Source organism: Acinonyx jubatus, chromosome D2 (genome assembly GCF_027475565.1).
Source record: "Acinonyx jubatus isolate Ajub_Pintada_27869175 chromosome D2, VMU_Ajub_asm_v1.0, whole genome shotgun sequence".
NCBI lineage: Eukaryota > Metazoa > Chordata > Mammalia > Carnivora > Felidae > Acinonyx > Acinonyx jubatus.
The window spans coordinates 27,526,546-27,553,369 of NC_069393.1; the positions used below are offsets into that span (position 1 = coordinate 27,526,546).

The 26,824-nt window shown below is 34.8% G+C and overlaps 1 protein-coding gene across 5 annotated transcripts in view; it reads right to left on the reverse strand.

Moving 5' to 3' along the window:
* The window catches only part of CTNNA3 (catenin alpha 3), a 1,731,503-nt gene that overhangs the window by 1,261,870 nt on the left and 442,809 nt on the right, over nt 1-26,824 (reverse strand). For all 5 annotated transcript variants that reach the window (XM_053207653.1, XM_027062103.2, XM_053207654.1 and 2 more), the window contains one exon: nt 12,410-12,673. In XM_053207653.1, coding sequence (XP_053063628.1) covers nt 12,410-12,673 — 264 coding nt within the window. The remainder of the gene's footprint in view (nt 1-12,409; nt 12,674-26,824) is intronic.

Here is a 26,824-nt window from a genome sequence, read left to right on the forward strand (position 1 = left end):
ATAATGACACTTGCAGATTGAAAGTGAGGGGATGGAGAACTACATATCATGCTAATGGATATCAAAAGAAAGCCAGAGGAGCCATACTTATATCAGACAAACTAGATTGGAAAGACTGTAATAGATGAAGAAGAGCACTGTATCATAATTAAGGGTTCTAGCCACCAAGATCTAACAATTGTAAATATTTGTGCCCCCAACGTGAAAGCACAAATATATAAATCAATTAATCACAAACATAAACAAACTCGTTGATAATAATACCACATTAGTAAGGGACTTTAACACCCCACTTACAACAATGGACAGATCATCTAAGCAGAAAATCAACATGTAAACAATAGCTTTGAATGACACAGTGGACTGGATGGACTTAATATATATATTCAGAACATTTCATCCTAAAGCAGGAGAATACATACTCTTCTGGAGTGCACATAAAACATTCTCTTGAATAGATCAAACACTGGCTCACAAATCAGCCCTTGACAAATTCAAAAAGATCAAGATCATACCATGCATATTTCCAGACCACAACACTATGAACCTTGCTATCAACCACAAGAAAAAAGTTAGAAAGACCACAAATACTTGGAGGTTAAAGAACATCCTAGTAAAGAATGAATGAGTTAGCCAGGAAATTAAAGAGGAAATAACAAAGTACAGGGAAGCCAATAAAAATGAAAACATGACAGTCCTAAACCTTTGGGACACAGTAAAGGCGGTCATAAGAAGGAAGTATATAGCAATCAAGGCCTTCCTAAAGAAGGAAAAAATGTCTCAAATATACAACCTATACTTATACCTAAAGGAGTTGAAAAAAAACACAGCAAATGAAGCCCCAAAACAGCAGAAGAAGGGAAATAATAAGATTAGAGAAGAAATCAATGATCTAAAAAAAAAACAGTAGAACAGATCAATGAAACTAGGAGCTGGCTCTTTGAAAGAATTAACAAAATTGATAAACCTATAGACAGATTTATCAAAAAGAAAAAGAAAAAAACCCAAATAGGTGAAATCATGAATGAAAGAGATCACAACCAAACCAAAGAAATACAAACAATAATAAGAGAATATTATGAGCAATTATATGTCAACAAATTGGGCAATTTGGAAGAAATGGATAAATTACAAGGAACACACAAATTACCAAAACTGAAACAGGAAGAAATAAAAAACTTGAACAGACCCATAACCAGTAAAGAAATTGAAGCAGTAATCAAAAATCTCCCAAAAAGTAAGGGTGTACGTATGGACAGAAAAAGCATTTGACAAATACAGAGCATCCTTTCTTGATAAAAACACTCAAGAAAGGAGGGAGAGAAGGAACATACCTCAACATCATAAAGGCCATATACAAAAGACTCACAGATAATATCATCCTCAACGGGGAAAAACTGAGATCTTTCCCCTAGGGTCAGGAACACAACAGGGAAGTCCACGCTCACCACTGATGTTCAACATAGTACTGGAAGCCCTAGCCTCAAGAATCGGACAGCAAAAAGAAATGATATCCAAACTGGCAAAGAAGTCCAACTTTCACTCATCACATACAACATGATACTCTACATGGAAAACCTGAAAGACTCCACAAAAAACTGCTCAAACTGATACATGAATTCAGCAAAGTTTCAAGACATAAAATCAACATACAGAAATCAGTTCCATTTCTATACACCAATAATGAAGCAGCAGAGTAATCAAGGAATTAATCCCCATATCAAGCTCTGTGCTGAATGCGGAGCCTGCTTGAGATTCTCTCTTTCTCTCTCTTCCCCTTCCACTTGTGCATTCTTTCTCTCGTAAATAAGTAAACATTTAATAAAAAAGAAACAAAACAAAAAAAAATGAAAAAAGAGAGAAAGGCAAACATAGAAACATACTCTTAGCTACAAAAAAAACCAAACTGATGGTTACCAGAGGGGAGGTGGATGGGAGGATGGGTTAAATAGGTGATGGGACTTAAAAAGGGCACTTGCTGTTGATGAGCATTAGGTGTTGTATGGAAACTGTTCAATTGCTATATTGTACACCTGAAACTAATATTAAACTGTATGTTAATTATTTTAAAAATAAAAAAGAAATCATTTGCAAGAAAAAAATGCAGGAAAAAACAAACATTTGGAGGCCAAACAGCAATGGTAGCTACTAAATAACCTATGGGTCAGAGAAAAAATAAAAGAGGAAATCAAAAAATACATGGAGACAAATGGAAAGTAAAACACAATGATCTAAAACCTTTGGCACACAACAAAAGCAGTTCTAACAGGGAATTTTAGTGATACAAGCTTACCCTAGAAACAAGCAAAATCTCAAACAAAGAAACCTAACTTTACCTCTAAAGGAACTAAAAAAAGAATAACAGCCCAAAGCTAGCAAAAGAAAGGAAATAATAAAGATTAGAATGGAAATAAGTGGACTACGGACTACAAAAACAACAGAAAGGATCAATAAAACCAAGAGTTGTTTCTTTGAAAAATAAATAAACCTTTAGTCAAACTCAACAAGAAGAGGGAGGAATCAAATAAAATTATAAATGAGGGAGGAGAAATAACAACTGATGTTACATATCTACAAAGAATTATAAGAGAATATTATGAAAAATTAAATGCCAACATATTGGACCACATAGAAGAAATGAATACATTCCTTGAAACATACAATCTTCCAAAACAAAATAGAGAAAATAGAAACTTGAACAGATCAATTAATAGTAATGAAATTGAATCAGTAATCAAAAGACTCCTAACAAACAAATATTCAGGACCAGATGCCTTCATAAGTGAACTCCATCAAATATTTAAATAAGAATCAATACCTATTCTATTCAAACTATTCCAAAATAGAGAAGAGGAGGAAAAACACTAAATTCATTCTACAAAACCAGCTTTATCTTGACACCAAAACCAGACAAAGATACTACGAAAAAAGAAAACTACAAAAAAGATACTACAAAAAACAAAAAGACAGTACAAAAAAAACCTTGATAAACATAGATGCAAAAATCCTCAACAAGATATTAATAAACTGGATTCAATAACACATTAAAAAGATCATTTACCAGGACCACATGAGATTGATTCCAGGGATGCAAAGGTGGTTCAATATTTACAAATCAATCAATGTGATACATAATATTAACAAGAGGAAGGATAAAAACCATACGATCATTTCAATAGATACAGAAAAAGCATTTGACAAAATACAACACCCATTCATGATAAAAATTGTCAACACAGTGGGTTTAGAAGAAACATACCTCAACATAATAGAGACCATAAATGAAAAACCCACAAGTAATATCACACTCAATGGGAAAAAAGTGAAAACTTCCTTTAAGATCAGGAAAAAGACAAGGATGACCACTCTCACCACTTGTATCCATTAAAGTACTGGCAGTCCTAACCACATAAATAAGATAAGAAAAAGGAAATAATAAAAGACATCCAAATTGGTAAGGAAGAAGTAAAACTGGTATTATTTCAGATAACATGATACTATATATAGAAAACTCTAAAGACTCCATCAATAAACTATGAATTTAGTAAAGTTACAGGGTAAAAAAGTAATGTACAGAAATCTGTTGCATTTCTACATACTAACAACAAAGCAGCAGAAAAAGAAATTAAGAAAATAATCCCACTTACAAATGCACCAAAAAGAATAAAATACCTAAGACTAAATTTAACCAAGGTGAAAAAGAGCTATACTCTGAAAACTATATGACATTAATGAAAGAAACTGAAGATGACACAAAAAAAATGAAAACATATTCCATGTTCATGGATTGCAAGAATTAATATTTTTAAAATGTATATGCTACCCAAGCAATCTACACATTCAGTGCAATCCCTATCAAAACACCAATAGCATCTTTCACAGATCCAGAACAAATAATATTTGTAGAGAGAACCGCAAAAGACCTCAAATAACCAAAGCAATCTTGAGAAAGAACAAAGCTGGAGGTATCACAATCCCAAATGTCAAAAATATACTACAGAGTTACACTAATAAAAACAGTATGGTACCGGCACAAAAATAGACACATAGACTATGAGAATGATATAAAGATCCCAGAAATGAATCCTAATCTATATGGCCAATTAATGTGACAAAGGAGGCAAGAATGTACAATGAAGTAGAAACAATCCCTTCAATAAATGGTGCTGGCAAAACTGAACAGCTACATGCAAAAGAATGACACTGGACCACTTTCTCATACCATACACAAACTCAAAATGTATTAAAGAATTAAATGGGATACTAAAACCATAAAACTTCTCAAAGAAAACATAAGCAGTAATCTCCTGGACATCACCCTTAACAACATATTTATGGATATGTCTCCTCAGGCAAGGGAAACAAAGGCAAATATCAACTATTGGGACTACACCAAAATAAAATGCTTTTTCACAGCAAAGTAAACCATCAACAAAACAAAAAGGCACCCTACTGGATGGCAGAACATATTTGCAAATGATATGTCTGATAAGGGGCTAACATCCAAAATATATGAAAAACTTATACAACTCAATACCAAAAAAATCCAATTAAAAACAGGCAGAGGACCTGAATAGACATTTTTCCAACGAAGACATAGGGATGACCAACTGAACACTTGAAAAGGTGCTCAACATCCCTAATTACCAGGGAAATTCAAATAAAAACTATAGCGAGGTATTACCTCACACCAGTCACAATGGCTAGTATCACAAAGATAATAAACAGCAAGTGTTGGGGTTCCTTGGTGGCTCAGCCAGTTAAGCATCCAACTCCTGATTTCGGCTTAGGTCGTGATCTCACAGTTTGTGAGATCGAGTCCTGTGACCAGCTCTGTGCTGACAGCATGGAGCTAGCTTGGGATCCTGTCTCCTTCTCTCTCTGCCCCTTTCCCACTCATGCTCTCTCTCTCTCTCAAAATAAATAAATAAACGTTAAAAAAAAAAAAAAAACTATTGGCAAGAACACAGAGAAAAAGGAGTCCTCCATGCCCTGTTGGTAGAAAAATAAATTGATGCAACCATTGTGGAAAACAATATGGAGTTTCCTCAAAAAATTAAAATTATAGCTACCATACAGTCCAGTAATTTCACTACTGGGTATTTACCCTCAAAAAAATAAAAACACTAATCCAAAAATATAAATGTACCCCTATATTTATTGCAGCATTATTTATAATAGCTAAGATATGGAAGCAACCCAAGTGTCCATCGATAAATGAACAGATAAAGAAGGAGTGGTATATATCTACAATGAAATAGTACATAGCCATAAAAATGGATGAAATATTGCCATTTGCAACAACATAAATGGATTTAGAGGGTATTAAGCTAAGTGAAATGAGTCAAACAGGAAAGATAAATGCCACATGATTTCACTGTAATGTGGAATCTACAAAAGCAAACAAACAAGCAAAACAAAACAACCCATATTTTAAATACAGAGAACTAGTTGTTGCCAGAGGTGAGATGAGTGAGGGGATGAGCAAAATAGATGAAGAGGTCTAAGCGGTACAAACTTCTATTTATAAAACAATAAGTCATAGAGATAAAAAGTACAGCATAGGGAATATAGTCAATAATACTGTAGTAACATTGTATGGTGACAGTGACAACACTTATCATGATGAGCACTGAGTAATGCATAGAATCAATATGTTGTGCACCTGAAACTAATAGGATATTGTATGTCAAATATACTTCAACAATTAAAAACAAAAGCTTTGCTCTTTAAGGAGAAGCTGGGAAATGGAGGTTCATCTCATTTATATGGTAATCTGCTTGAGGTGGAGTTTATGGTGAAAGTATATCTCAGCTTTTCCTACCTGTCTTGATGTGGGTATTTTCTCAATTGCTCAAAGTGCAGGAATCTCTCAACTAGTTTCTGGATTTCTCTCAGAGGTATCTGATACATGTGTAGTTGTTTATTCAGTGTGTTCACAGATAGAGGGAAAATCAGGAGCCTTCTATTCTGCCATCTTGCTGAGAACAGAGGTCTCCCTTTTTAAAAAATATTCTTTTCGTTTTTGGTGTTCTTCGGCTTCACTACAGTATGTGTAAACGTGAATTTCTTTTTATACATGTTTCTTGAGAATTATTGGGATTCTTAGCTATGAAGGTTGGTATCTTTCATCAATCCTAGGAAATTCTTAGTATCATTTTTATGGTTTCTCTCTTCTGGATCTTATATTAGAATATTTTAAAACTGTCACACATCCTCCATGTATCTTAACTGCTTTTTAAAAAGTATTTTTATTTTTGTGTCTCCATGGTGCATCATAAAGAACTTCAAATATATCTTTTAGATCATTAATTCTCTATCCAATCTCCTGTCTTGCCTAACCATTGAATTTTCACGATTATGTTTCTCATTTTAGACAGTTCTGCCTGGCCAATTTTGACAGTCTTTTGTTCCCTCACCATACTCCTCATACTTTAGTAAATAAATGAGTGAATAATGTATATTAAGTATACTACTTTATATTCACTATCATAATTTCAATATCTGCAGTGTCTTAAGTTCTAATTCTGCAGTTTGCTTTCTGCAAAGTCTCATTCATGTGTCTTGCTTATTTGTGTATCTTGTGACAATTCACTTTCCTTAGACCTTCATGAAAATTTTTTGTGGACTATGTATAAAGTACACAGAGAACTTGAGTTTACTTCTGGCAAGTACGTGGAGGTATTGCCAAGACAGGACAATTTAAATTAAATTTTCAGCTTGGGTTTTAGAGGTTATACAGACAATATGAATTCTGACCCAAATTCAGATAAGGACAGACTTATGGTTAAAAACTTTCCAAGGTATTTTATAGTAGTTTTTCTGAGCTACCCAGAGTTAACGTTAAGCCAGTCACGTTTTCCTACTATCTCCTACTGTATGAGCTCATGTTTTTCTTATTCATCCAAAAAGGTAGTGAAATTTAAGGATTCTCCGCTTCACTCAAGGGACATGTGACTTTCCAGATGGCAAGATAAAGGCTTTGTCTTTTGTCCTCAGTTCATGGTCTTTCAAAATCCAAGCTACAGGCCATAATGGAAAAGAAATCCTCAGTATCAGCACAGTGCTATTGCTGGTTTGCTAGTCTGGATGTCTGCTTTTTGTATCTGGCGTGCCTCAATGAATTTCCCCAATTTACCTATCAGATTACCCATGTATTTAAAAATATTTTATCTATCACTTTTAGTTCTTTCAATTTATATTTCTAGAAACTAAACTTAAAAAAAAATAAAATCATATCAAAGGGCTTCTAGACACCAGTGATGCCCATTTTTCTTTAGTTCCTAAATGCTAATATGATTGCCAGAGGCTGTTTTCTCCCTCAGGTAAACACATTCTTCAAAATTAATTACTCTTGGTAAAAGGCAGCATATCTTGGCAGTGGCAGGGAACCTAAACTAAAGCTAGATATTAGCCTAAATAGCTACTAAAAGTAAATAACTTTTTCTCTTATCACAGAAAAAAAATCTAAGCAGCATATCACTTAGATATATTTCTGGTAGTTACCCTCACTAAATCCATGTCCCAGTTAAAAATTAAGTACAGCAACATACTCCAAGTACATATGCTATCATTTGGAGAAAGAAGAGGAAAAAAAAGGAGTAAGGAAAACATGTTCTTCCCTGCAAATCACAAAATGACATACAGCATTCCTATATGCTTTCTTTCCTTCCTTCCCTCCTTTCTTCCTTCCTACTTTCAGTTCAGTGATATTCACTTAGCACTTACTATGTATAGGACATTGTTCTAGGTGTTGGGAATACAACAGTGAATAAAGAAATATATGAATGATGATATAGGAGTGAATATATTAAAAATAAGAAAATAAATATGACAGTTGTTTGATAAAATACTACAAAACTCTTTTGTTATTATCATCTTTAACACAAGAAGTTCTGGATAATTCTTACAGCCATGATTACAACCACCACTTTTTCTCACTGCGTAAGAGAAAATATGTCTTGGGGCACCTGAGTGGCTCAGTTGGTTAAGGGTCTGACTCTTGATACCTGCTCAGGTCATGATCTCACGGTTTGTGAGTTTAAGCCCCACGTGGGACTATTTGCTGATAGCACAGATTATACTTGGAATTCTCTCTCCATCTCTCTCTGCCCTGACCCCACTTGTGCTCTTTCTCTCTCTCAAAAGAAATAAATAAGCTTAAAAATATATATTAAAAAGTTTTTTACTTAATTTTTTTTAATTTTTAAAAAGAGAAAATATGTCTTAATGGACTTGGAGTTGCAAAGCAATTTTCACTGGCAAAGTTTCTCGTTTAAAGGTATTTTTTAAATTCTGTCAATCTATAATTTGACACTTTTCAACTCCTATTCAGTCACAAATGCAAAAAGAACAGTCTTATAATTCACATCAGGCTCTCCAATATATTAATCAGTTTAGCCTGTACAGTGTTCTAATTCAACTTCTATTTTCTCCTCTAGCAACAAATCTCAGGTTTAATATCCACAACCAGCCATGAACCAGAATGAAAGATTTAACAAAGCTTCAGCATCGTAGTTGTTGAATAAGCACTCTGATACATTTCCACACTATAAACATTTAATGAGACTTACTCCCAACAGAGTATTTACTACATCAGTTTATTTCATAGTATTATATTTGCAGAAGCAAGATAGAGCAAAGGTTATTTTGGATCCTTTACCAATACAGTTTCGTGTAAATGAAGAAAAATGCAACCATTTAATTTACAAAACCATTTTAGGAAGCTAAATGCTCAATAAATTCTGGTTCAGAGAGACTCTGCAGCTATTTGTAAGAGATATATAATATAGATAGATATAGATATAGATATAGATATAGATATATGCAAATTCAGGCATTTTGTACTGGTTTGTACATCCCTAGCTGTAACTGGGACTGATTTCAAAGGTTGTTAAAAGAGCATTAGGATTTCTGGGAAATATCTTTCTCCTGCCTCATTCAGAAATGAGTCAGCCACTCATCTTGAGAAAGGGAAGACTCCATCACTATACCTATTCCCACTCCCATCAAAGTTACACACCCCCCCCACACACACTTTCTCCTTCTAATTATTGCCATATATTATCTGTAGCAGCCACTTTCACACTTTCAACTAAATAGAAAAAGGAGAAGTCACAAAAGAAAGAACAATTTGGAAATATTCCATCTTATTCTATAATCCTAAGAATATAGAATAAGTATCCAGGATAAACTGGATATCTTATCCCCTGACATAATTCTGTTTTTAGTTCTGTGAAAAATATGATATACAGTCCTATCAGTCCACTTTAGGTCACCATACCAGCTACGCTCCAAATACAGAGTAGTTCTATTTAAATTACTCAGGCACAAAGTCCTTTTCACTAAAAAAGAATTCCATCTTTTGGACTTGGTTACATTTATAATTTCTCTGATGGTTTGTACAGATTAAGAATCTTAGCATAAATTAAGCATGTTAAATTGTATCTGTGAGAATTCAATACAGCACGGAACTTAAATACCTTCTGGAATCAGAAAGACTAGATCACATTCTAAACACTACCACTCACTAGCCTTCTGATTTGAGCAAGTTATATAACTTCCTTAAGTCTCAGTTTTATTTTCTGTAAAACAAAAATTAAGTATTTATCTTATAGTGACACTGTAATAATTAAGTAATACATTTATGTTAACTGTTTAGCTATGAAGTAATGTTACATATTAATGTATGGGGGACCTAACATTCTGCCAGCATCACTGGTATAAAATTAGTAAGAAAGACAATCTTTCCCTTGAAAACAAGGAGTTTTCAATCTTACTATGAAGAGAACACATGCATCTAATAGACAAGTTTATTAACAATTAGATGGAAAACAATTAGATGATGGGTACTGTTAAAGAGTCACCACTAATTTTCTATTTTACTTAGTTTCTAGAATTTTCACATAGATGCTAATTATTATGAACTTAATAATAAATTTTTGCATGGATGTCAATAATGAGGAATTTAATAATGTCAGATTAGAAATGAAGACATCTGTTTAAAGACAAGTAACTAAAGGAAAAGAATAAAGGTTACTCTAAATTTAAATAAATTATATTTTCATAAGTTTGTCATGAAAGAAATAATGTTAAGAATAATAGGAATTATATGTATTTAGTTTATATTTTAAATTACCAGTAAGACTTTAGTAATTTTAATTGCATTGATTTCATTGTGGGAAATTTTGCCTTTAAATAGTCATCTCCACTAATGATAATGAGAGCTAATATTTAGTGAGCACTTATAATGTACCTGTCACTCCTCTAAGCATTTTACATGTATTGTTGATTCACTGATTCTGACAAAACTACGATGTAGGCCCTATTGTTAATCCACTTTAGAGATGAGAAAACTGAGAATTAAGTAACTTTCCAAAGTTCATGGAACGCTTGGGTGGCTCAGTCAGTTAAGCATCCGACTTTGGCTCAGGTCATGACCTCACAGATTGTGGGTAGGAGCCCCAAGTCCGGCTCTGTGCTGACAGCTCAGAGCCTGGAGCCTGCTTCTGACTCTGTCTCCCTCTCTCTCTGCCCCGCCCCCATTTTCAGTCTGCCTCTCTCTCTCCCTCTCTCTCTCTCTCTCAAAAATAAACATTTAAAAAAAATTTTTTTTAAGTATCTTTCCTAAGGTCACATGGGCAACAAGTCCACAGCTGAGAGAGAGGCCCTGGCATTTGGGTTCTAAAACTGTTATTTTTAGGCACTACACTATGTTGCTTCTCATCAAGCAACTGTGTGTCTGACTTGCATAGTTAATGATCTTTGACATCACACTCGAATGTCTGATAAATATCTCAAGCTAAACCTGTTGAAAACTGAGTTTCTGATCTTCCTCTCAAAACTGGCTTCACCCAGTGTTCCTCATCATGGTTGATGAAAACTTCATCTATCAAGCTGCTAAAGAAGAAAAACAAAAAAAACAAAAAAACAAAAAACAAAAACACAAAACCTTAAGATTATTTGTGGTAGACAGAGAGGTGTACTGTTCACATCTCTCTTCTGTGTACGACTTATTGCTGAGTTGTGGGCTGTTGGGAGTAAGGCCAGCAGATGGCCCCCAGCTGTCAGTTCCCACAGGGTTTGCCTCAGATGCAGGGGCCTGCCCCCTCTTCCCTGTGCCTGGATGTCATACCCTTCCCAAGGCAGGGTGACCTGCATCTATCGCCTGACGGAGGCAAAAAAAAAAAAAAGAAAAGAAAAGAAAAAAGCCTGGCTATGTCTGCCTGAGAAGGTACACTAAAGGGTAACCCTTCCTCTCGAGCTCTCTACTGATTGGTCTACACTTTGTGGGTCTGGCCCACAGGTAGAATTCTTCCTCTGCTCAATTTGCTCCCTCCCTCTTCCCTTCACACATGTTAATTCCTAACAACACCTGTATCCCAAACTCTGTTCAGTGTGTCCATTGGGAAGATCCAGCCTGAAAGATCAGCCATAGCTCCTCCCTTTCTCTCACATCCCACACTAGTTCTGTCAAATCTAGTTGGCTTCATTTACAAAATTTAGCTTTAATAATCACTGAGGCCACCTTGGTCCAAACTAAACTGTGAGGTGGAATGAGTTGGTGTATGTAAACAATAAGGATGGAACCCGTATTTCTATAATAGTTTTCTGCCTGGTTTTTCAGCTTCTTCTTTGGTTCCCCCTTCAGTCTATGTTCTTCAGGTAGCCAGTGTAGTCCTTCTTAGATTCCAGTGTCATACCTCTGCTTAAAACCTTACAATGGCTCCCATTTAACTTGAAGTAAAAGCCAGAACCCCCAACAACCCACACAGTTCTCTATAACCTGGCCCCTTTGGATCTTCTCAGTTCAGCTCTGACTCATCCCCTTACTTTCCACTTAGGCACCCTGATGTCTGTGCTGTCCTTAAACAATGGGGATATGCTTTTAAACATTAGTTTTAGATATCCATCTGCTGAATTATCTAATCTCCTTCAAGCCTTCAAGTCATCTCACCTTCTCAATGTAACATTCTATTTACTTATCCACAGTGTTCATTGTTTTTGTTTTTTGCCTATATTTCCCTGTTAAAACGTAAGCTTCATGAGGAGAGTGCTCTATTATATCCCAAGCACAAAGAAAGTGCCAGTAATAAGTATTTGTGGAATGAGTAAATCCTACATTTCATAAATTGATCCATGTAAGCTAAAATCATCATTTCAATATAATCAACAATCTCACTTTGAATTCATTGACTTCCTTGGAAGAAATATAAAGGAATCAGAAGTCTAGAGATAGAATATTTTCCTGCCAATCAATTCATTGGAAGATACAAGGCAATGATAGAGACTGATTAAGTAACTGGATTTTTATTTACTCATAGTCTAAACTCCAACACAGGTCTGAAAACCCGTGTTTATTTTCATATTGGGGTACATCAAATCACATTTTACCTTTCTCTCAACTTACCTCAAGCTCATCAAGGGCACTTCCCAGGGTGGCTGCCTTAGATTCCGGTGGGGCAATCGTATTCTGGATGCCTTGTGAAGCATTTGAAATTACATTGAGGGCATTGTGAATTTCTTCACAAACTGTGTCCTTGCTGGCTTTAAGGGAAGCAACATCAGAATGTTCCAAACAAGCTGAACAAATTGAATGCAAGAGCGGGGAGTTTTCCTTCAGAGAGGCCCGGGCCCCTGCAATTTCATCCCTCTGATTTGGAGATTTTAAGTCCTAAAGAAACACATACGAAGTTTCTTTAAAATGGGTTATAAAAGAAAGATTTATATAAAAATGTTCCATTTATCTGTCAATATAAATGAAAAGATAATAGATGCTAAGAAGTCAGGTATAAGTTAAAATCCAGGGCATCAATTATTTCTACACTCCTTCAGATTCTGTTAAAAATTCTACAATAGGAAAACTGAGCCAATTTGCAAATAAAGGTCACAAATGGTGCAGATGTATAATAACTAAGCAGATCTTACATTTGTCAGTCATATCTTGCTTATAAGTCAGAAAAATACTCTGGCATTCACATTATTAAGTGCATTATAAGAGAGCCTGAATTACAAGGATGTTGATTACCTATTTCCATAGATGCTTATGATTGCATTTAACCTTTTCATTAAAACTAAACTGATTCAGTTAAGAATATTAAATTGAACCTCCTACCATTCAGCTATTTTTCATTCTTTTTCAAAAATACTTATAAATAATTTAATCCTTGATCTTTTTTCTTTGACATTTATTCAAAAAATAGTTACTGAGCACTTATTATATGCTAGCCCTTGTGCTAGATGTCAAGTGTACAGAGGTGAATAGTCCTACAAGGATCTTGTTCTCCTGAAGCTTATGTTCATGTTTGAGGGGGTGGGAGACAATCAACAAACAATAAACAAGGTAAACAATTGCACAAGACAATTTCAGGCAATGATAAATGTGATGAAGAAAATACAAAGTGAAATGTCATAGAGACTTTTTTAGCTTGAGTGGTCAGAGAAGATATTTCTGAAAATGACATTTGAAGTAAATATAAATGAAAAGCATTCCAAACAGTGGGAAGACAGGGAAAAGAAAGTCAAATATAAGTGATAGCTAATCAAAACTAGTCAAAATACCATGAAAAAACCTGACACACTACATTAGCCAAGTGATAAAGGTTAACATCATCAGTAATATCACATGAGTATCATGTACCCATTGACATATTGTGACAAGAATAGCACTTCACCTTACTGGTATTCTCTCCCAAAGTCCACAACTCCAGCCTAATCATGAGAAAAACAATAAAGAAAACCAGATTGGGGAACGTCCTATATGGTACCTGGGCAATATTCCTCAAGACTGTTAAGGTCATGAAAAAGGATGGTACTGATAAACTGTCACAGACCAAAGGATACAGGGAAGACATGCATGACAACTAAATGCAATATGATACCCTAGATTGGATCCTGGAACAGAAAGAAGACATTCATGGAAAAATTTGTGAAGTTCAAATAAAACCTGTAGTTTTGGTAACAGTAATGCATCAATGTTTGCTCATAAGTGGCAAATGTAAGATACTAACAACAGAGGAAACCAGGAGAAAGGCAGAGGATAATTCCCTGTACTATCTTTACAACTTTTCTGGAAATCTAAAATCATTAATATAAACTAAAAGTTCATTTTTGTATGCCATGTTTATATATAGCAGCATTATCAACAATAGCCAAACTATGGAAAGAGCCCAAATGTTCATCGACTACTCAGCCATCAAAAAGAATGAAATCTTTCCATTTGCAATGACGTGGATGGAGCTAGATTGTATTATGCTAAGTGAAATAAATCAATCAGAGAATGACTAATACCATATGATTTCACTAATATGTGGAATTTAAGAAACAAAACAGGTGAAAATAGGGAAAGGCAAGGGGAAAAAGAGAAGAGAGGAAAACAAACCACAAGAGGCTCTTAACTATAGAGAAAAACTAGGGTTGATGGAGGGAGATGGGTGGGAGATGGGCTAGACTGGAGATGGGTAGTCAGGAGGGCACTTGTGATAAGCACTGGGTGTTGTATGTAAGTGACGAATCACTGAATTCTACTCCTGAAACCAATACTGCATGTATGTTAACTAAAATTTAAATTAAAAAAATAAAATAAACTTTAAAAACTAAATAAATAAAAAATAACGTGCTTAGAATAAAGACCCAGAACCTAGTAAGTCTCAATATATGTTGGTCACTCTCACCATTACAGGTAGGGGACAAGAAGTTATTAGGGATAAATGACAGGATCGGGATTTGAACACAAAGTCTGTATTCTGAACTAGGGAGCTTATGGCTCTTAACTTGGGACTAGTAGTTGCCCTGCCTTCCTCTTCTCTTCCGGGGCCAGCTTTTCTCTCAGCCTTAACTGACCTTAATATGAAAGTTAAGTATATGTATGTTGTATTCATCAAATAATATTTTGTTTGCTCTATCATTCATTAATAAAGTGAATGGAAAAACAAAAACGTTCATTTTAAAGAAAACTAAGTCAGGGGCGCCTGGGTGGCTCAGTTGGTTAAGTATCCAACTTCGGCTCAGGTCATGACCTCGTGATCAAGCCCCTCGAGTTTGATCTTGACTTCAAGTCCCGCTTTGGGCTCTGTGCTGACAGCTTGGAGCCTTGAGCCTGCTTCAGATTCTGTCTCCCTCTCTCTGCCTTTCCTTGTTCATGCTTGTGCTCTCTCTCTCTCTCTCTCTCTCTCTCTCTCTCAAAGAAAAACATTAAAAAAATTTTTCAAAGAAAATTAATTCAAGAGACCTTAACAATAGCTTATGCATTCCATATACAATAACTTATATAATCTTTATAAAACCTCATGATAGATATTATCTCCCATTTTAAAGGTAAGATGACCAAGAAAGACTAAGTTCCTGAGCCAAGTTACAGAGCTAGAATGTGGCTTTTCTTGTATTGTAACCCAAGGCAGCGTGACTGCTAAGCCATGACCCTAACAACTATGTCATACTCTTTCCTACACTGGAAGGATTTCCTTTATTCGTTACTATACAAGGACGAGGACTTATATAATGGCACAGTTTATAAAGTACTTCTAGATAGTATCTTATTGATCATCACAACACTCTTTGAGGCAGTAAGGCTGGTGTTATGAACCCCATTTTAACTAAATAGGTATTTAGTGTAAAGAGATTAAGTGTAAAACAACTGAGATCCAAACCTAAGTCTTCTGATTGCAAATCCCATGCTTTTTTCACAAGACTCTGCTACCTCAGGATAATGTTGCCTGAGGTTAATAAATGGCTGTGCTACTATATTTTTAGTTCCTTCCTTTCTGAAAATAAAGGCTGTCTGTGACTTCATGAAGGCTTTAGGGGAGATTAACTTCTTTACAAGATGTAGGGAGGACAGTTAGAAGTAGCTGTCAACTAACTCACTGTTCATACTCACTAATTACCCAACACAAGACACTGTGTAGTTTTCTCGGCTTGCTATGATTTCCCCCTTGTATTTCCGGTGTAGGTTCTAGTTCCAACTCTGTCATTAGCACTGTGATCTGGGTAAGTCTTCTACTTTTTCAGTATCTGTTTTCCATCTGTAAAAATCGAGTAATGATACTTCTGCCAACCCTCTTATGTGATTGAGTAACTAGCACATCAGAAATGGAATGTAGTTTTTTTTTAAAAAAGGGAAATGGAATAGAGTTGAATAGCAGTAGAAAATTATGAAATGAGTACAGAATTATTCTTTTGAAAATATTCCAAAAATAATCTTCTCAAATTTATTAAACCTGGGGTACTGTTTTTGTCCTGTGATGCTGTGAATGATTTTCATATTTCCCACAATTTAATAACACTACTTACATTTATTTCAGTGTGACCTGGAGGATAAGTAATTCACTGTTTAGATAGAATGCACACTCTTCAGAGGTATTAACAATAAAAAGTATAAACATTCAGCAGGAGCTGAAGAAAATCCTCTGCATATTAGAGTATAATTAAAACTAACTACATAATTCCCTCTGAAGTGACCTATGCATTATACTGCTCTATTTAGAATGGCAAGATCGATGTGTGGGTAGTTTCTGAAAGGTGAACATACATTACTACAAAGAAAGATAAAGTTCGCAATATTATTTCTTTTACTCTGATGATGGCTATGTATAGCTCACTATTAACTGTGGTAACTTTAATGCTATAGGAACTTTGGAATTTAAAAAATTCTAATATATTTTGGATTTTGAGCCTATGCTTTGTTAACTATGCCCAAGGCAATTAATTACCGAGTCCTTAATGAGCACTGATACCCCAAATACCAAGCCAATAAATCTGTGAGAAAGGACAGGTTCAGTGAACATAACAAAAATATTATATTATGGGAGCAGGTGGAGCTAAGAAAGGCACATTACAGAGTTTAAGTAAAGGAAATTGAGAAGGCAAGATCATTTCTCCTAAAGGACATCCCAAAGGATAAATTTAATATAATCAACAGGCACACAGATAAAAGGAGGACTAATGAATGCCATCCTTCTAAATGAAAAGTTCTGATGGTGATTGTGGTTGTTTTGTGTTAACTGATGACATCATGGGTTCAGAGGTTCATTAAGCTGTTCATGTATCCTAAAATTTTAAATCAGGTCAAAATAGGAATTAAATGGTAGGGTCAATTAGGGATTTCTCTGGACAGAGAAATATAAAGAATTCATCTTCCTAGGAATTGATACTTTTTTAATATCTTTTTTTAAATGCTCCAGAAGAAAAAGCTCACATGAGATTTCCAAGTTTAGGAGACATTAAATGCTTCCAGCTGATGCAGAAACACACAGATGGGATTAAAAAAGACCTTACAAGTCTGTGCAAGTGGGTAGAGAGGCAACATATGAGTTTTAACCCTGGCAAGAGAACAAAATATATTTAGGGATTTTAAAGATCACAAAGTATAAAAACTGGAGAACTCCAAGCTATCAGTTAATTAATTCAACCATTCATTCAATAAATACTGTTGAGCCTTTCTATGTACCAGACAGTGCGCTGTTAAGAATACAAAGATAAAGAACTTCTAGATCAGAAGGGGAGACAAATTTATATGAGAGCTACAGAATTATTCATATAATAGAGGAAAGTCCCTTGGCTTGAGGGGATTGAAGAAAATTTATCAAAGGTAACTCTTAAACAGTGAGTAGAAGTTATCCTTGTGCAGAACAGAACAATAAGCAAAGAAAACAGCATGTGCAAAGGCCTGACACGTGAGAGAGCAAGGAGCATGCAGGCCATGCAGGTGGCATGACAAGTACAGGAAACCTGAGCAGGAATGGTGATGAATCCAGCTAGAAAGGTGAGTGGCTGATACCTCACATGCCATGCGAAAGAACTGCAAGAGCAACCAGCTCAGGTGTGTATTTTCAAAGATTACTCTAGCAGTGACCTTTTAGATGATTAGAGAAAATGTAATTGCAGTCAGGAAACTAAACAATAATCCAGGCAAGAGACAATGAGTGCCTGAACACTGAATACTATTTCTAGGCTGTAGTAGAATGGATCCAAAAATATTTAGAATGTAAAAATGGTAAGATTTGTGATATTTATATGGGGAAGTAGAGAGGAGATATTTAGAAGTGTCTAGAAAAATTTACAGCAGTTGTATACACAGTGCGATGCATTTACCAAGATGGGGGAACACAGAATAAATAATATGTTTGGAAAATAGAGGTGAAGTACATTTCATCATCTGCCAAATGTGAGATGCCAGCATAATATCCAAATGAAAATATACTATACATGGATCTAGAATTCTGAGAGTCTGGGCTAGAAATAGAGACCTATGAATCACCAGATCATAGTTGGGAGGTAAAGCCATGAGTGCAAAGGTTATAGGGTCTTTGCCCAGGATTAATGTTACAATAAGGAGAACCTGGGAGTGATCATAAATTGTTTCCTGAGGAAGTAAAGCTGGTAATTGTATGTGCTAGCCCAAAAGGCCAAATATATATTGCAAATCACCAAGAAAGATATCAGAAAATACTGAAAGAGAAAGAAAGAAAGAAAGAAAGAAAGAAAGAAAGAAAGAAAGAAAGAAGGAAGGAAGGAAGGAAGGAAGGAAGGAAGGAAGGAAGGAAGGAAAGAAAGAAAGAAAGAAAGAAAGAAAGAAAGAAAGAAAGAAAGAAAGAAAGAAAGAAGGAAGAAAAGGAAGAAAGAAAAGGAAAAGAAGGGAGGGAGGAGAGGAGAGGGAAGGGGAGAAAAGGAAAACAAGCAAAAACACAAAAACATATAAAGCTTAAAACCTGAATTACTGTGGATAATTATAGTCATCATACTTTAAGAAAAAAAAATTACAGTAGCTTTTTAAAGCAATTTGAAAAGACAGAATGACTCCTGCACCAAGGTGTTAAAAATATGCGATCTGTTCACTTTGAAAAAAAAAGTTTATATTGGAAGACACATGATTTTAAAAAATCCAGAAATCATGAATGAATTTGACAAGTTGTTAATGGAATTCTTTACTAAATCTAGAAACAATAGATGGAGGAAATAGCTTTTTAGATTTGAGAGAAATAAATTAAAAATATATCTGTTCATATTGCTGTCTCCTCCACTTCATTATAATTCCCTTGGATGCAAGCATTATAGTTTACTTATTTTATATTCTCATTATCTATTAGTATATGGCACATATTATGAGCTTAACACATTCTTTGAAGAAACAAATGGACAAATGAGTGAGAAATAAATAATAGGAAGTTAAGGCCAGAAGGGGTAAGAAACTGTATATATAATTACTCCAAGAAATCAGTTTTGTGGCAAATATATATAATACAGAGAGTTTAAAGAAACTAGTGTATGACAATGTCACAGGAAGCTAAAGAGTAAAATTAAAATACTTATCTTTACATTAAATTTTAGTGAAGCCATTGGTACAACTACTTTGAAAACTTTACCTATAAAACTGAGCACATATACACCTCATCACCCAGCTACTCCACTCCTAGGAGACAAAACACATATGCAAGTATGTTCATATGTTCTTTAAAAGAAATGTGCAAAAGTGCTCATAGATGCACTCTTCTAAGTAGCCCCAAACTGGCAACAACTCAAGTAATGGGAATGAACAAAATACAACTACATGCAACATTATGAAATATGGAACAAAAAACATGAGACACAAAAGAATACCTGTTATTTGATTCTATCTATATAAAATGCAAACTCAGGCTGAACTAATCTATGGTCTTAGAAATCAGAAATCTCAGCTTTGAAAGGTAATTAGAGATTGGAAAGGGAATAGGGATCCTTTCAGATCCTGGTAATTTTCTGTTTCTTGTTCTGGGTTCTGATTATACGGGTGTGTTTACCTTTGCAAAATTCATTGAGCTGTATGCTTACAACATATGCATATTTCTGCATGTATTTCATACTTCAATTAAAACATTTATATAAAATCAAGCAAAACAGCAATATTAGTAAAGCCAAACAAACATTCAGTTTGTGACTTCTCTGAGCAAAGGACACTGGTATGAATAAGCTATGGTCTTGGCCTGGCATTGCATTTCCCATGATATTTGGGGAAGGATGAAAATACTGGATATGCATTTCATTGGCAAATATCTTCTACCCACTTTGAGGGCTTTTATTGAAAAAGAAAAAAATCTAAAGGTTTAAAAAAATAAAAATAAGAAAAGAAACGTTCCATATCCTGGCCATTGGAAGGGCAAAGCCAAAGGATTTTCATAGCAATTGATTCCATGCACCTTTGAACTTTCATTTCAGAAGATCAGAGAACACTTCTTTAACTAAGTTACATCCCTGCCCAAGTGGAATAGCTCACCAGGCACTCTGCTCAACAAAGTGGAACTATATGCAAATTATCAAGTTTCTCTTCCAGGTGTTTAAATGAAGTTTCTGAAGCTGACAAAATCACTCATAGGGGAGAGAAGGCTTATGAAGAACATTTTTTGTTTTCTTAAGACTAAGATGTACAGCAGAAAAGCCCATGGATACTTTGCTATTTGGATTCCATTCTTGGTTGGCTTCTATCCCTAGTCTTCCCTCTGCCAAGATGCTGCCTGCTAACTGCTTCACTGGTCACTAGGCAGCTTCATGTTCTATCAGAAAACAAAACAGTGCAAACACCTGCTAATTTATATGTTTTTCTCCAACATAAATTAGGAAGTGGAATATTTAGCCTTAATTGAATTAAGGGATATAAAATGGAAAAAAAAGTGTAGACTACAGACATAATAAGAAAGTTTTGAGAAAAAAATGATTAAGAAAATGCAAGATTTTACAATAAAAACATTATTAAGCAACAGAAAGAAACCATTACTGCTTTTCTAATCTTATTTCTCATTTTCCATTTCATATTAATAAGACAAATACACGAAAGGAAAAAATAAAAGAATTCTTCAAATTCAAATAGAAAACTGAGAAACCATGTAATAGTAGTATTAGGATATCTATCACGGTATGCATTCTGGGCCATTAATGCATATCTTGGGTAGATAAAATATACAAAAGTGAATATTAATAACTCCAAAGATACCTCCTCCTAGGAAAACATTATTAATTAACTCTAATGCAGGCTACAGTGCCCATCAAGAAAATGTATATATAAAGTTCAGAAATGCGCTATGTTTGTTTTCTATTTGAAACAAATATACTATATATTACATCACTATTTGCCTCAAATTTATATCCCAAAATAAATTTTTTTCTGAAGTCATCTACTATATGATTAAAGTAAAAGAAGTAAACAGGAAAGCAGAAAAATAATGAGCTACTTAAAATTAAGTTGTGCTTCATGCTTTCTTTCCATTTGTATATATATTTCATCACTAATAAGATTCAAACATCTATAAGTCAGAAAAATTTTACTCTAAAATACAGATTTATTAAAATCTATGAGAGTTAAGTTAGATTTTAACACCTAGTCAAAGATCAAAAATTTCATTTTCCTTACAATTTCTTCCTATTTAAGTTTCTGTGACTAGCTTATGAGAAATAGACCATCATTTTCCAAACATTCTGGTGCATCTCAGAAAGCAAATACTGTAACTTAGTACAAATGGAATCCAAGCCCAGGGGTGTTGATCCAAATTTCTAATTAATAATCCCTTACATCCATGTAGTGGTTTATCCTGTTTAACATGTCTCCAGTCATCCTTTCATGAAGATTTCCATGAGGAGAAAAGTGTCATTATCCCTAAATGTTAAAAAAGGAAAAGGACATTGGTCCAAAGGCACATAAGATTCATAAAAAGTGGTGGTGATGATTGTTTTTAAGAAAGCTATCATTTACTGGGGCACCTGGAAAGCTCAGTTGGTTAAGTGTCCAACTCTTCATTTGGGCTCAGGTCATGATCTCACAGTTCGTGGGTTCAAGCTCCACATTGGGCTGTGCGCTGACAGCACAGTCTGCTTGGGATTTTTCTCTCCCTCTCTCTCTTTGGCCCTCCCTGGCTTGCTCTCTCTCTCTCAAAAAATAATAAACATAAAAAATTTTTGAAAAAGCTATCATTTACTAAACAGCTATAATGCTTCCTACACTCAAAAACTCTCTAGTCATTTTTCATTTAATATCCCAGCTATGAATATAATCCAGAATTGGCTCCTGTATTAACACTCTTTCTACCCAACACTATTTTTATTTGATGTTAGTAGTTTCATCATTTGCTCCCAATGTCTGTCGAAGGACTTTCCTACAACCATACAGTTCTGTGGTAGCCCAACAGAGAATACATATTTCAGGATATCTTCCTGATGAATAATTATAATATGTAATACAACTCAGATTAGAAACACATTCCTTAATTCAGTTTCAGTACAAGACTGATTTTAAAAAATTTGAGGCCACAACTATAAAAATAGAAATTAAAGTGTGATCCATAGATCATTATATTGCTCAAAAATATAAGTCAGCAACAATGGAGAAATAGTGAAGCTATCATCTTAGCTATTTCAATCTACCTTTGATAAAGGAAATATTCTAAATATAGCACCTTAGTAATGATAGCTTAATGGTTGATTTTCCCAAAGGGGGATAAAATTGTTTGGCTTTTTAGTTAAATCAACAAGTTTGAAAACACCATGCTTTAAGATGTGACTTTAAAGCTAAGGCTAGAGATAAGGTTACAAACTCAGATGTCTCTAAGGTTATAAGCTCAGATGTTTATTCTAAGCAGGAGGCATGAATAGGCCAAATGTAAGTCCATAAAGAGTGGTGTGGTACTCACACACTGTATAATATCTGCCCCATTTATAAACATTCAAATCCAAATTGGTCAAAGAAAAAGAATCCCTGACCTCTGCTCCAAAATACCAGCACAGATGTTTGTGTCAGCCTTATGAGTGCAGGCTCCATGTTTTATATTCATACCATATGTGTATACGACCTTGAAAAAGATTGTAATGAGATAATGCATGTCCCTGGGCCTGAGGAGCCTACAATAAGCAGAGTGAGGTGGATGCTAAGCAACTCCAAGGCAGGAGGTCTGTCTCATTCTAATAGAATGAGCTTTGGGGTTAAAATTCCAGCACACACACACACACACACACACACACACACTCCAAAAGCAGGAGATTTTGAGTAGAATAATTAAACTTATTTCAGCTACAAAATTGGGATAATAATTCCTACCTTAAAGGGTATTATGAAGTTAAATTATTTAATGTCAAACATTTTTCCAGCATTTACTTCTGACCTCTGTACAGCAAACTATTAGCCATATTCATCCTTAAAATGTTTCTCCCCTTTCTTAGATGACAGTGAATACTAAATTTAAGTTGACATTTGATAGTATTTACATCTCTTCTGATCTCCAGGTTCATAACTCAAGTTGAGTCTCAAACACATCTGAAATTGAACCTATTGCCTTTCTTACATTTCCCCCCACAAATATGTTTCTCCTCCAACATTCTCAGACTCACTGGCCCCAATATGCAACTAACCAGAAATCTGAGGCATATCATTGACTCTTCCATTCCCTTATCCCCAGTATTAGGGAAGTTTTGTTATTCTATTCAGTAAATACTTGTCCAATATGTACCCTTTTTTGTCCTCACTACTAGTACTAACCTAGAGGAGAAATGATTAGGGATTAAACTAAGGAAGTGGTTATGAATACAAAGAGGAAAGAAAAAATTAGAGACACAACTTTTTGACTAATACAACCTTTTCTCTATAATATCATCAGAGGAGTCCCTCCCAAATTCAAATATAATCAACCCTCAATTTAAATTTTTCAAGAGACTGTTAATCCACACATAATAAAACTCATATATTTTATTATAGACAAGCAAGATCTGACTCCAGTTTCTGTCTCTAGTCTCTTTTCCTACTACTTCTCTCACAGGCACCCTTTTCTCTAGCCATACAGACTCACATGAGGTTCTGCAAGTGCCTTGAGCTATATGCCAGTCTCCCCCCACATACCAGGTAAATGTTTATTCTTCCCTCAAGACATCTTGGATTCTCATGTTCTGTCACCCACAGAGGTACTCATGTGCTCCAATAGTGCTTACATGGCAATAATCTAGTATATATTAAACAATTACCATTTGATATAGTTATTCATTGACAAATCTGTGTTTCTCACCAACTTATGAGTTCCTATTGGAGTCAAAACTATGTCTTAATTCTTCTACCCACTGGGCCTCAAATAGGAGCTGGCACAAAATGACCAATGAATTAAGGACACCTCTCACGACTTTAAAGACACCAGAAAGCTTTGAGGGTTACTGCCATGAAATAATTTACTTTTCCATCAGATAATAATTTTACTTTTGGAAAAGGAAATCATAACTACAAAAAGCTAAGATATGTTCATCCTAGAATGAATATGTTCTTCTTTAATTGTATTTCCAATTAGGCTAACTAGATTTACCTATGAACTATTCTTCAAAGTGTTCTGGCCTAGTCCTCTACTAAAAAGCTGGTGATACCAGTTCTTTTTTTTTTTACCACTTATATTCAATACCACTTATATTACCTGCTATATATGTCAGGCTGTTTTGGAAAATATCTGATTTCTAAACATATTCCACAGCAGGAAGCAAGACATTAAGCAGAATTCAGGTAAAGATGTCCTGTATTGGACATGTTTTTCAGAAGGTTAAATTAGTGTTCCTATGTTAACCAATAATCAGATCCATCTGACTAACGAAAAAGAAATAACTTAGGTTAATAATGTTGTTAAATGTTGAGTATTCTGAGATACTGATTATTTACACAGTGGAACTGAACTAAGCTATGAGGAAATACAAATACAATGTAAAAATAAGCACCCACTCTGAACCTCTGCTCTCTGGAAATTGTTAAATAATAATATGTTACATCAAACGGGTTAAAACTAATGGAATAGATTGGGATACCATAGGAATTGTAAGGAAAGGCATGGGTAGGTTAAGAAATGCTTCACAGACAGGCAGATGAGCATCTTGAAAATGCTCCAGGTAAAAGAGAACCAAAAAATATGACATTAAAGTCACTTGGCATCTCAAATGTAACATATCAAAACCCAAGCTCCTGATCCACATATCAAAACCTGAGCCTCTCAATCCACTACTCCCAATCTTCACCAGTTTAGTAAACATCAGTTCTTCCATTTGTCCAGGCCAAAAACCTTGTCATGATCCTCTAATTCTCTTTCTACTTTTCTTCTCTATCTCACATCTAGTCTGTCAGTAAATCCTCTCACCAGAAGTTGACCTCTTGTTGCCTCTAGAAAGTTATCATGTCAGTGTTTTGCTCAAACCATCCAGCATATCTCTCCAACCTCATCCCTACAACTCTCCTTGCTCACTGTGATCCAGCCACATGGACCTCCTTGCTGTTTCTCTAAAAAGACAGGCACGTCTCTATGTCAGGCCAGCCTGTTGCTGGGACACTCTTCTAGATCCATGTCTGGATCACTCTCTCACTTCCTTTGAGTCTTTACTCAAAAATAAAATTTTGAGTGAGATCTCTTCTTGTCACCCTACCTAAAAGTTCAACCAACAATTTCACTCTCGATATGCCATATCCTCTCTCCCTGCTTTATCTTCTTCTTACTATTTATCACTAATATACCTTATACTATAGTTATTTATCATGTTTGTTTTCCATCTTCTCCAATGGAGTATAAGCCCCTTGAAGTGACATGAAAGATACTTGATAATATTTAATTAATTAATGATAATTAACTCAAAATAAAAATTTGAAATTAACAATTTTAACATCTTACTACAGATCACACATATAAAAAATTATCCTATTACACAGGGATAAAATAGCAGAAAACTGTCTAGCTATACCTGAGAAAATAGATAAAGGGCACAGAAACAGATAGCTTGAAACTTCCTGCTCCCTTTTATCTCTCATTCCAGAAACAGATTTTAGAACAGGTTCACCTATATATCATGCGATTTACTAGTGAGTTTTACTTGGATCAGATTTCATGCTTACCAGAAGGCATATAGAAAGCTTCTGAACTCAAAACTAATAGCTGTAGTTGAAAGGTCAACTGTGTATGCCTGCCTATTAGAAAGTAACTTGTATTTAAAATCCAGATCCCTAGTTAACAAATATTTTGCCTTACTCATGCCATATGCTGAACATGGATCATCTACATGCAGAGTATTCACTGTGTAGCTTTTGCCAATTTAAATACTCATGTCTCTAGGAATGGCTACAATCCACCCTACTACATAAAATAAATTAGTATTCTTGCACTCTAGAGAAAAGTATGTGTTTAGCACCAAATGGAATCAGCAGATGACTAAATACTCTTTTTTTCTGCCTTGTTTCTGTCATAAATACAACAGATGCAAGATGCTGGAATGTGAACAACCCCCAGAAGGTTGGTGTTTTCCTCTAATGCACAAATAAACCATTCAGAAATGCATCCCATATAGTATACCAGAGTCAGGAAGAACCCCTTGGTTTCTTTACTGCCTACAAGATGATTTCATGACTAAATATATCACAAAGGCTTCCATAGTCAAAATGAAGCATAAGGCTACCTTTGATGTTAAACATCACTAAATATCTTAAAAATATATAACAATGGTCATTCGAGTCCGAGATAAACAATTGCCACATAAATGATCTGCAGTTACTATAGTTCACAAATCTTGAGCATTACCCAAATTCATGACATGGATGACTAAAAGATAAGTTAATAAGAGTAGGACTGTTTCTATATTAAGTATGGGAAAAAATTCTGTTACTAGGAAGATCTAATTCTCCTCAATATCACCTCTTTTAAAAGCACAACACACAAAGAAAATGACAGTATATCACCCTTGGTCTAACTGTCCAGCTATGCTCCTCAGGTTCTCTAGCTCCTACTACCCCAATGTGGGTTGAAACTACATTCCCATTTTCATTAACTGTTGACTTTGTAAGGAATACCTACTCAGAAACATT